Below are 12923 nucleotides of genomic sequence, written 5' to 3' on the forward strand. Positions count from 1 at the left end.
TACTCTTACAGTAAAATCTATAATTTAAAGTACCAGAATAAAAAAATCTGTTCAAAACAACTTGTGTAATGTTGCATCCATTCTATTCACTCAAAAATTTGAACATCAGCCTAAATACATAAATTGATAAACATGAACACTGATGTCAGGCAGAGGTTATCATTGATAGTAGTAAAGCTAACTACTGCAGCACCACCTGGGCAATGAACCGTTTGTCCCACTTCCATTAGGGAAACAATTCAAGATTATTGCTTCAGAAACAGAGGTGGGTAGAAACTAGTAACATTTACTTAGTTGCATTTACTTACATCATAAAAATAAAAAAAGTAGAGAAGTAGTTTTAAAGCATTGTACTTTTACATGAGCAAAAACATGATAAAGTTTTAATACTCTCATTTAGGTAAAATGTCTTGCTGCTCCTTCCATCATGAGTAAATTCCCTTAATGAAAACAGGCTTGTTTTAAACAAATGTGCACCATTAAGGGAAATGCTTTATTTTTTCTTCTTTTTTTTTTTTTTAGCTGAATGTTATTTTCCATCTGCTGGGTCTGCAAGTATTACCAGTATACTGTAATTTAACCTGTTCTTGCATAATGATTTTGGAAATTTTATAAATTAAAAATGTACTTTGAAGAGTAGTTTTAAGTGTTCATTCCACCTATGTTGTATTGTGTTATCACTGTATTTTATATGTTTATTTTTATCTTATTCTTTTAAACACCAGAATTTGTATATCACTTAATATTTTGTTCAATTTTACATCATTTTTTGAAGTATTAAATCAGTTATTATGGTCATTGGTAGTAAGTAGATCAGTTACTTAGCCTTTTTTACCAAATACTTTTTACTGTTAGTTTAGTATTTTCTTTAAAGTATACTTTTTACTTCAGCAAAAATATGATGAAGCAGTGCTACTCTTAACTCTACCCACCTTGGATCAGAAACAGATAAGATTCAAGAAAAGTTTATTTCTCAATGCTGCAAAGGTCAAAGATAGGAGTGATAAAAAGTTGGCCACTCCAGAGATAAAAACAAAAGCCTAATAAAATAAAAACTTTCCAGTCCAGGGTGGGCACAGGTGTCTCTCTGGGCGGCTTTCGCTAAGATTGATTTCTTCTCACATTTTTTATTTATTTCTACATTTCCACAGTTGGAAGGATGCATCAAGCCAGATGTTTGAAACGTAAAGCAGGACATCTCAACATTCCTTAATGCGCTTCCACCATAGACTTTGCTGTACCAGATGCTCGAAATGGTCTGAATTTCCTATTATGATTATAATAAAAATACTCAAATCAATTCATTGTCTCTTCATTGTAGAATCAGTAGAAAAACATAAGGAATGATCTTTAAAAGATTACTGAAAAGATAAAAACACAAAATAGAATATAACTGACTGACGTAGGAATTTTGTGAGAAAGGTTTATAATCAATTAATTGACCAATTCTATTTAATTAAAATGACAGTTATTATTGTTGTGGTATATGTGGAATATTAAGAATATTTCAGTGTTGTTACACTGCAAATCAATATACCTGCAAATTTTATTTCTATTGTCTACAATAAAAAGATAGATCTAAGTACTGTGTATATGCTTAAGAATGTCAGAAACATGTTTTGAAAAATAATTAGAAAAATCTGGTTGCATATCTAATCTTCTGCCTCTCTGCTAGTAAGATTATTGGTTAATCTAAAGAGGGGAATACCGATGAAGCCAAGCTGGGAGAACTCCAGGATCATCCAGTCCTCTGAAGACAGCTGCAGGGCAAAGTTCTTCATGGTGGCAAAATAGTTGGGCTTGGCCACAATGTCATCCTCCAGCTACAGGAAACAACAAACAGAATGACAAATAGTAAAAAAGCCAGATATTGTTGGAGAAGAAAGTGGGATTATTTGTTTACAGGGAGGGTGGGAGAGGGAAGACTCCTCTATTTCCATGAAGACAATCGTCTGAACTGAGCTAGAAAACATTAACTACAGCAAACTACAGTAGCAGTTTACACTAAGACAATGGATTTACTCATTAACAATACCTCTTCCTTCCATATGGGAGCTGGTAGTAGAAAGGACATTTCATGGATGAGACAAAAAAATAAAGTTTAAGCAAAGTAAAACATATCTGGGAAATAATTGTTTGGTACCGATCATGATATTAAATGGAGTTCCAAGATTAAATAAACAATAGATAGATTTCTATTTTATGTTTCTGGTGGCACAAAACAAAACCTTTAGCCTTCTTGCATCTACATATTAAACATAAAACGTTAAACTATCAGAACCTTTATTTGATTAACTCTGATGAGACCAAGATTGAAAAGCTCCCTTCTAAGCAACAAACAAACCAGGTGAGATTGGAGTCAAACTAAATAATAATTAATTAAACTTTATTGATCTCACATTAGAAAAATGTACTCTCTGCATTTAACCCGTCCCCTTGGGGAGCAGTGGGCTGCCATTGTACGGGGCCAGGGGGGCAGTGTGGGGTTAAGGGTCTTTGCTCAGAGACCCAGAGTGGGGCTCAAATTCAGAACCTCAGGATTCCAAGCTCTTTGCCCTAATCACTAGGCCGCCACTTCCCCCATGAGAATAAATAAATAAATGATTAAATACATAAATCACTCCATGCCCAATGTTAAGTATATGTGATGATGTGGGTTTGATCTCTTTCCAAAGGCCAAAGTAACCTTGTGCTTGAAAAAACAGCAGTTTAAATAAAAATCAGCAGACCTCAAACCCTGATCTTAGGATAACTACAGGATAACTATCTAAAAAAAAGATCTTTAACAAGAAAAAACAAAATGTTTTCCATGATATCTGAGGCAACTTAAATCCTATAGAAAAGATGTTAGTTGAGCTGGAAAGATGAGAGCATAGGACTTCCATCATGCAATGATTCAAATCTTTTAATCTGTTATAGAACAGTAAGCCATTTTCTATTGATAATTTTTAATTTTTTCTAATATTTTCCCACAAAGAAAGATAAAGCTGTATTTTTCTTCTTGAATTTGAGCGTGAGATTATGCCACAGCAGTAAAAAATGCACGTCATACATCCTCAGCGGGGTAGCCAGGAAATGAGGCTGCCGCTGTATTACAGGCAGTAGTAGAATGAGTAATAAATATTCCACACTTATCTCCGCTGAGATGTGATATTTGCACATAGTCAAAGGTTTATTATGGAAATATTTTATTACCTTTCAGAGAGTAAAGCGACAATAAATCAAAAAAGCATTTTAGATTAAATATTTTATGTATGGTAGTCATTTACCTGCAGCTTCAAACTTACCAAATTGAGACTTCTGCTGAGCTGCATGTTACACATACTGATTTAGCTCCAAATAGAAGCACTGAGGTATAAATCATTAAATATCTGAATTAAAATTCAAAGACATACCTGGACATAATAAACCCCTTTGCTCACAGCGTACATCATGAGAAAGGAATAATCCAAATTCTGCTTTGTTCGCCATCTAAACAAAGACATAAGACATTGAAACACAAATATTAAGATGGAGCCTACTGAATCTAGCTTTCTGCATATATCTGCAGATAACATGTCAGGCAGGTGAGAAGCAACAATGTTGGCAGGTATATGTGCAAAGGTAAAGGAGCAGATTCTGCTTGAATTATTTATAATGCCCAGCTGCCACGCTAATTGTTTGGTCCAACTGACGTAGCAGTGTGCTGTTCACCGAGGACTGCGGGTGTTTCTGTGTGGGAGCTGTCAGAAACATATTTCTGATTCTGCCTGCTCTATATATCTATACATACTTAAAACACATCAGTAAACATGGACGGTCACTCATTCCAACTTAGCTGAGCACAGATTGCTTTGGAAGTCCACAATATTTTAATGACAACAGGTTTTAAATGCAAACTTATGCAATGTGACAATCAGGTTGAGCTAGATGCAATCTGAAACATCTATGCCCACTAACACCCACATGCAGTGCAGCTCTCCTGAAGGCTATTACGCGAGTCTGCACTGCACTGTAAATAGATTTCTAATGAATTCAGCTATAAAGGAAAGATAAGCACGGTGGGGCCCTACTAACAGACAGTGATACGGCGTGCTGCTGCTGATGACCTTGATCTGACTTTCACAAATGCCTGTGGAATACTAAGCGCCCCATCAAGCCAACTAAAAGCTCTTGCTTACTCCCTCCCTCCTCCCCCCTGACTCGTCTCTCTGTTTTTTCTGCAATCCTCAGAGATTTTTTTCAACAAATTCTACTTCAGAAAATTGCGTATTGTTTTTTTTTTTCATTATAGGCAGAAGAAAGATATATACACATTGTATGAAGTACAGAAAGACAGCAAGTCTGATTCCTTATGTAAACTGTTTTCTAAAGTCTTTATACTATGAATGATTTTTGGAGCCTCAGGGGGCATGTTCAATGCGTCTGTTAGCATGTGAGGTGCTCATATGTGTAGGATTTTTCTGATTTAGAAAGCTTTTAAAATGTTCCGTGATTAGTTAAATCAAAATATTGATGTTAAACTCTGAAAAGAAAACCAGTCCTTTTACTGAGAATTACAACCTTAAAATGTGAAAGCAGCAAAAGCCTTGAAATAGTCTTATCCCCAAGGCTTCACCGTTTATATTATAAATTTCATCTAGAGTCTAAAGTATTTGAGAGAGGGAAACAAAAGGCCAAAATCTGCTTATGTTTGGCTGATCAGGTTTTCTTGACGACTAACAGCTTTGAAGCTGAAGGTTCGCAGATACAACATACGACTCATATAGAGGAGAAGAACCGAGGAACCTAATTGTAATGGGACTGATCACCCTCTTATTAACAATACTCTATCCTTAAAGGTGTGAAAGAGGATTTTTCTCAGAAATTAAGTATCCAGATTAATCTAAAATGACTGTAATGACAAAAAAAAAATTTAAACCCTTAAACTCTGGCCGTGGTGGGCGTACAAAACATTAGCTAATCCACTTTGTCTAATGTTGAAAGTGGATTGGCGACTTGTTTGTCAGACAAACATTTTGCGTTCATTCCTCCAGTACGTTATTACTTAGGCTCCAAGAGTAAATCATGCGCTGTTTGGCTAGCGGTCCGCCATTACAACCGATGCACAAAGAAATACTCCTAGGCTTGTTTGCTACTGCAGATTTTTTTTGGTGGCTATTTGTTCACTTTTTGTTCAAACTCCAGCATCAATGGCCAAAAAGGATCCTGCAAACCTAACCGGGAAAAAAAAGCCTTATTACGATGTAGCTGGAAACAGGAGAGAAAGTGGGAGAGAACGGAGTCGGCTAAGTGTGTGTTTAAAAGATTCTTTTCAGAGATGGCGTGCCCTAAAGGCACAAAAGTGTCGGAAAATGGATGCACTGGTTCTGCTGGACCGGTAAATTACATTTCATTCTGTAGTAAGTTGTAGCAGCAGTAGCGAGAACACACCAACAAATCTTAAATACAACTTGCAGTGATAACGTCGGCAAAGACCTCTTCTTTTTAAGGAGATTTCCTGCTGACTAGGTGCATTCTGGCACTTTGCTGCCTCTCTAGGTCAAGTACAACATTATCGGCGGCGCGTTACCAGCGTAGAGAACTTTTTTGAGGGGGGGGGGGGAGGCACTGATACATGAGCACAATTCAAAAATACACAAACAGCCGTTGGACATATCTTCCACCAAAGAATCCTCTTTCTTGCCTTTAATAAGCAAAAACACAAGTTTGTCAGTGAACCAAAAAAAAAATAAGGAGGAAGAGGAAAACTTTGAGTCAGCCATGTTCAAATTACTGATTTTAGTTTTCTAAAACATAAAAGCGCAAACTGCCCCCGGCCTGGACAATATAAACACTTCAGATTTCACAATGACACATCAATGTGAATTTTTACCCCATCCTTTTTTTTCTTTATAAGACTAAACTTCAAAACTAGTTCACTTTAAATAATCCTCTGATTAAGGCTTTTACTAATGATGAGTTATGTGCACTATTTGTTAAGCATATGTTTCTATTTATCAGCATAGTTGCATCAATAAAAAACTGAAATCCTTGCTGATTATCTGATCCCATTAGATTTGTTTCCAATAGGCCTGACCTAAAGCTTAATCATATAAATTGATTCTAAACGCATTTTAAGATTGATCTTTTCCTAACTTTTTGATCTAAAATCTTTTATTTTGAGTAAAAGAATTATTTAATTATGCACATTATTAAAGAATTTTAATCATAAAGCCATGTTACATGCTTAGCCTACCTGACTCTTTCTTTGGAGTCTCCAAAAGTCTCTTTTAGGTTGGTCAGATCTGGATAATAGGTAGCTGGTGGGGAGATGACCTCCACCAAGCCAGAGTTGAGCTCTGTAGAAAAGCTAAGGAAAGAAAAGGTTTGGACAAAGATGAGACAATGAACGAACAATGAGCAAACGTTGGACTTCAGAGCTTTGAAGCCTTATGCAGAGAAGTGTACTCACTCTTTTTCCAGGCCATCAACCACGCTGTGGACATAGTCCAGGTCAGTCTGCAGAGATTGTACCAGGAAGAAACATTACACCCACTGTTTTTAAATCGATTCTCAAAAAGGCATCGCAGTCGACTGAAGTTCTCACCTCCCCGACAAACACAATGATGACACAGTCAAGCTTTTCCTCTGCTGAGAGCTTGTCTATAAGCGAACGCAGCGTCTCTGACAGATACGACTTCACCTTTCGCTTCACTGTGGGGATTCCCATCACCATGGTAACTAAGAGAAAGATACGGTGTGAGGTGAGAAACGGGGAAGGTCCAAGAGGGCAGCGGTTTAATCCAAAATGAGTGGGCCAAAAAAAATCATCTTTACAGAGAGACGAAAACAGATTAGGTCGACCTAAATCCACTAAAATAAAATTGCTGCCAACACTGACAGATGGCAGAGAGAAGATTGGTTAATAGAGGTAGTTTATAAGAAACAAAGCAACAACACATAATTGTTGTTGCACAGTAACACTAATTCTCAACAAACTATTTAATAAAGATTGGGATTTCTAATATCACTATTTATTCCATTATTTGGTCAGCAGGGGGGAGATGATTAACAGAAATATCCAAAAAGGTTGCTATATTTCAAACTACATTATGGTATTCTGCATTAGGTTTTTAAATAAATCAACATCTCATTGAAATGCATAAAAAACAAAGTATAGACTAATGGAAAGAAAAGTCATAACTTTTGCAAGTTGCATTCTCAGAGCAAGCTAAAGCGTCACAACAACTTTCTATATTTAAAAGGGGTAAAACCTGTTAAAACCTGTTATTGGGCCGAGAATGTCAAGTTGGACGTACTCATGGTGCCACAAAATATAGATTTATACTTAACTTCAAATTTTTATTAAACTTTTTAAAAATAAAACTGATATGTTTTCTAAAACAAGCAAAGTAGTCTGATTTCCATAGAGATAGACTGTGCATATCTTAAACACACACTAGGAGATAAACAATTATAACAATAGTGGGCATTAGTAAAAAGATAAAAATAAAAAATAAAAAAAAACAATATGTGAATATAAAATTAATGATTTTTTTCCATTTATCAGTCTAATATTCTTCCACAACAGTAAAAGAGAAATTTATGTTAAGGCTTTTTGTTGTTTTTGCCAGGATTGTTCTCTGCCTTTGGGTAATGGTTCCTGGGTTTTTTTTTTTTTTGACTCTTTTTAGTCAGAAATTTATAACAGAAAAGAAAACAAAATGTCACCTTTAAAAAAAATTTTTTTTAACTGTGAATAAGTAGCAGGTAGCATTTTGGACACCTCCTGCTTTAGTGAGATATCAATCACAAGATATAACAATGAAAAAAAGACCCTGTGAGAAAGTGCATGTTTGTGTGGATGATATAGCAGAAGGAGGAGGGGTTAAAGGGGGAACATGCTGACTGCACTGATTCAGGGGACACATGGGGGCCAAATAAATGCATGCAACAAAACCTGAGGTACAGCATGAGTGAACAGCACAGCGGATCGAGAAGGGGTGCAATCCTCTAGAGTGCTCTGTGCAGTGTGGAGAATCTGTCCTAGTTCTGCTATTGTGCTTTTCACACCAAGCTCCATGTTGTATAGAGACACCCACCACCACCAAGAAAGTAGGTCGAGGATGAAAGGAGAAAGTGGGAGGAAGGAGAAAAAGACAAGAGTGACAGTGCAAAGGAGGATGGCAGAACATGATTGAGGGACAATGCATGCATGTGCAGCAGGACTGACTGCAGGACGGCACCTCCCCTCATTCCTTGATCAGTTTGCCTGCTGCACTCGGCTGTCCTTCTCATTCCTCCAGAGGGAAAAAGGAATAAACGTATAACAACATACATTTTTTTTGCACTTTTTTAAGATCAATGAAACCAAGTAATATGTCATGCTAGACAGTGATGTTATTTAAAATTGTCTCCAGTCTTTTGCTAAATTTGGTTAAACTATTTACTCAGGGTTTATACAGGAATGAGTAACTGTAATTTAATGCACTTTTAATGCTCTTAGAAATTATTTTAATGTCATCAACGACTACCCATGACTCTTTTATATTTATATACATCTATATATAAGAAAACACGTCCAAGTCCTTTGTCATCTTTACCGTCGACAGGCTGCAGCCTGTAACTTTTGTTGAAGTTTACATTCTCTAGCCTTTTCTCCGCCTCAAGCTTCTTTTCCTAACATACGGCTTTACAATCAACCAGAAGCACTTCCGCGCAAACACTTGGAACCAGTTATTTCTGATATAGTACATCGGACAAAATCGTTTTTATAAACGATTTTTTTTTCTAAATAAAGCATTTTAAATGCCACGATAATGACCTTTAATGAATTTTAATGCCAGTTAAGGCCTTAATTAAAAAAATATTATTTAATGACTTTTAAGGATTTTTAACGACCCGTGGAAACCCTGTTACTGAAAATGGTTCATTCTCAAGCTAAGACACCATGGGTTCTGCTTAGTATAAAAAAGAAGACACATTGAATGTGAAAAAAATAAAAACTATCATTAAATACAACTGCAAACAATAAATAGTGGGTAAAAAGTACAAGTTACTTTTGTCAATATAATAATAACATTTTTACTAATATTCCGGTTAAGGATCAGAGTCGACTCTAGCCCCCATGACCTAGAGAGTTAGTTACATAGCCAGGTTGGTAAGCAGGTGTAATACTTTACTAAACTATATACTTTGCTGTGACTGGTTCCACAGTAGTGGCTGCATTGTTTTAGGTCTGATCCATCAGACTGGTTGTGTCTTTTTCAAACCGAAGAGCCTTTAACGTGTGTTTGTATTGGCATCTATGTTGTAAAAGCATTATGCATAAAGATTTGAGGTACACCATAATAAAGCCAAGATATTCGATTTTTAAATTACAAAACATACTTTCTGATGCAGTTTACAAAGCTGTAAACCAGAGGTTAGTACTGTAAGGTTTTGATCCCTTTTTTCTGTGACAACTTGAATGGCTTTATGTTACCTCGTAGCATTGATATCAGTTCAGCTTTGCAACACAATAAAGTCACTCTAGTTATGAAATGCAAGACTTGCTCTGTTGTTATCAAATATCAAGCCAAACAACACATGGCTCTTAAATCAGGAAATGTAAATGAGAAAACAAAGAAGCATCCAATGCAAATATGAGGTATGTCAGCTGATACCACTACTATACTGTTTACAAGCAGAACCCGTGTCAGAGATCCTGTGATCAAAGTTGGCTTCTCACCAAAGGAGGGATCAAATCTGGAGTTCTTAATATTAAATGAAAATGTAAGAGAGAGAAGGCGAGAAGCCAGGGAAAGGTAATAAGGATATGATGGTCCTGGAAGCTGTCCAGTGCAGACACTGAAGGATGGTGGTGGTGGGAGGGGGCAACCTTCTCAGTCCACCATTTTCTTTAAATAGTGAGAATATATCTAAGCAGGGATATGCGAGTCCAGCTAGATTAGTCTCAAAAGTTCCCCCTAAACTGCCTTGTTTCATAAGCATTGTTTAATTTGCGGTTTGACATGTCCTGATTTGGCAGCTATAAATAGCCCAGTGCCAAACACGCTCAGACTGGCACTGAAACAAGAAATCAAAGTTAGGCTAGACTCAGAGCTAAAGCAATTTAACAGGAAGTGCTGAAATTGAAGGGTTGCCAGTGACAAACAACATGCATGCAGTGTTGCTGGCATAGCTGGAGGTCCAAAAGTACAAAATATCATTAAGTAGATAAATAAAATCCCCATAGGATTGTTTTTATCATTCAAATATTATAGTTTAAATGGCCAAGCTGCATAATAAACTGAGACCATGAAACATAAATACTGGAAAAAGACTTAAGTTTTCTTAATATACATAATTCCATTAACACACATCAGTATCTATTCTCAATAGGTAAAAGATTTAAAAGTACAGGCAGCGGTTGCTGTAACTCACCGATTCATGGATCACTTCCAGGATTAATATCTCCACTTTGTACATTACAATAAACCAAATAGAGCATGATTCGCAGAGGACACCTCTTGGCACTGATGCAAAAAGCTGCATTGTCTGAGTAGGCATAGTCTTTTACCTCTATGCATCTCTTCAGACAAGTAAGAAAACACATTCCTAGATGTTTTTCAAGATAACCCTTAATGGCAACTCAGATTCCTGCTCTAAAGCCATACCTGAACACTAAATCAAAAGGTAGCATTTCTTTACTAACTGGAAAAAATGTCAATATTTTTTTCGTGCTCCTGATTTGCCACTCTTGGTGTTTGCTGCCTTTTTTTAGAGCCCCTGTTTTTTTTTTTTTGTCAGTTCTAATCACTTAAAGTGGGACAGGTTCATTAAAACAGCTTAAACCTCAGGCTTACTTTCTATCAAGCTTAAATTTTCTGCACATATAAAGCACAAAAAGAAGATAAGAAATCTTCCTAATAGGAGCTAAAAGGAGGAAAGGTCACATGCAGTATGGTGCAGCTTACAGGATAAAAGAAATTAAATCAGCAGCCAACAGGCTGAAAGTATCCCATCATCTGGGAGAAGACACACATTGTGCAGAACTTTAAGCTCATAAAAATCATAAAGTAAGGAGGAGGATAAAGAGGATAATTCATAGGAGGGTTCATGGTGTTATAAAATTGAACTTTTTATTTTTCACTGTCCAGTTACCAGTGTAAAGTTTTGTTGCAATGCCTTTCAAAGAGAACATCACAGAGGAGACTGAAGGAAAGGGGAAAACAATATCTTATGCAAAAATACCTTTGGGGAAAGCTATCCTCTCTGGGAAATCCAGAAAGGATATTTGTAAACAAGTAACAGTCTGAAGACATGTTGAGACTTGAGCTTCTCCGTGGAGTAATAAGGATGACTGAGTAATAACTTTTACTTTGTGGTTAATCATGTAAAATTCAGAGGAAAAGGAAATATATAAACTTCTCACCTCCAGTGCGACCAAGACCGACTTGCACTGCTGGCTGCAGGCTGCCCTCATTGTTCAGGAGGTGAGGCAGGTGGTGGTAGATGTTTGGCACCTGGAGAGGTTTCCTGTTTGTGAGCTCCTTCAGTAGCTTCTGAGTCTCATCTGAAAAGAGATCCATACAAGAAAGCTTACAGTGAGCTATTTCTAGAGCTATGAATCACTGGAGCAGATCTATGTGAACATGGCCTTATTGTTTAGGCAGATATTGCATTAAAACCAGACATCACTTCGATCAGGCCAGTAAACTTCAGTTGAAAGCTAGATCCTATCAAAAAGCTGCTAGTAATATTCATCTTTGTGGTAAATCATAACATTTGGTAATTTCTAATATTCTACATTTGTATGACATTTAAATGTTGTTTTTTATTTTTCAAAATATGAAAACAAAATAGTTTAATGAGTATTTTCCTATATTGACACAATTAGTGTGCTCCTACATGCAACAAAATAAAAAAAGACATTTAATCAATGATTTAGAATGAATTAATGAATGAATGAATGAAGAACATTCCCATTTTTTAACTGTTTTAATGAATCTCTGCCCTTTAATGCTTATTTCATTTCTAAACCTTAATTTTCAGCCATAAACACAATTTTTTCCATGTTTATAGAAATTCAAGTAAACTTTTTGCAGTTTTATTTTCCCTTTTCTTTTTTTATTTATTAATTTTTTCAATGCCCAAATACATTTAAATCATATTTTGCCCACTATATTTTAAGATTAGTTTCCTGTGCTTTTTTTACTGGTGAATTTTCTCCTCTCATATGTCGCTGATCTGTAAGAAGCAGCTGCTGAGTGTCTTGGAGTGTTTTGGAAAGAAACTAGCAGCATCAGCTACCTTCTATCACATGATTTCTAAAGAATTTAGAAGCAATATGGATTTGTAGTAATACTTTAATCGCAGTACTGGGGAGTACTATAGTTAGCTCAGTTAGTCAGAACACTTTACTGTATTATGTTGACTGCGTACCAAAAAAAAAAATACATCTGTTTATAAGAACAAGAAATAAGATGGCAGTTTTAAGATTGCTTCCAAAATAAAAGTATGCAGTAGAGAGGTATTTCTTATTTTTATTATTTATTTGTTGTTTTTTCTGCAGATTAACAGGAAAAAACAAAAAAAATAAAAAACAGGTTTTAACAATCTCAATATCCAATTTCTGTTTTGGAATTTTTTTGATAATGCTATTAGAAAATATTTAGATATAATTCACTGCACACTAGTTTGCAGAGGTTGGCAACTTTCTGCCGTGACTCATAGATCTCCAATTGATTGGATTTTATTGATCTCACAGAGGTGAAATTTACTCGTAACATCGGCTCAAATAGTCAAAAAGAAGAAGAAAGTGCCAAAAGGAGGAAAAGGTGCATGGGGTAATGTGGCCTTCAGATTAGCTCTGGAACATTGGTACAGGGTTTCATGGAATGGGTTTCCATGGTTGAAGAGCTGGATTCACTAAGTACAATGCAAAGTGTCTGATGCAGAGGTATAAATCACGTCGCCAA

General features: G+C 36.0%; 1 protein-coding gene across 1 annotated transcript in view; it reads right to left on the reverse strand.

Moving 5' to 3' along the window:
- mgat4a (alpha-1,3-mannosyl-glycoprotein 4-beta-N-acetylglucosaminyltransferase A) overlaps positions 1-12923 on the reverse strand; it is a 53477-nt gene that overhangs the window by 7494 nt on the left and 33060 nt on the right. The window contains exons 3-8 of the mRNA XM_038289697.1: positions 11378-11518; positions 6569-6702; positions 6434-6480; positions 6218-6331; positions 3396-3471; positions 1709-1823 (exon numbers count right to left, since the gene is read on the reverse strand). Of these exons, the coding sequence (XP_038145625.1) occupies positions 1709-1823; positions 3396-3471; positions 6218-6331; positions 6434-6480; positions 6569-6702; positions 11378-11518 (627 nt within the window). The remainder of the gene's footprint in view (positions 1-1708; positions 1824-3395; positions 3472-6217; positions 6332-6433; positions 6481-6568; positions 6703-11377; positions 11519-12923) is intronic.

The sequence above is a fragment of the Cyprinodon tularosa genome, unplaced genomic scaffold, assembly GCF_016077235.1.
Source record: "Cyprinodon tularosa strain WSP-4 unplaced genomic scaffold, ASM1607723v1 ctg270, whole genome shotgun sequence".
Lineage (NCBI taxonomy): Eukaryota > Metazoa > Chordata > Actinopteri > Cyprinodontiformes > Cyprinodontidae > Cyprinodon > Cyprinodon tularosa.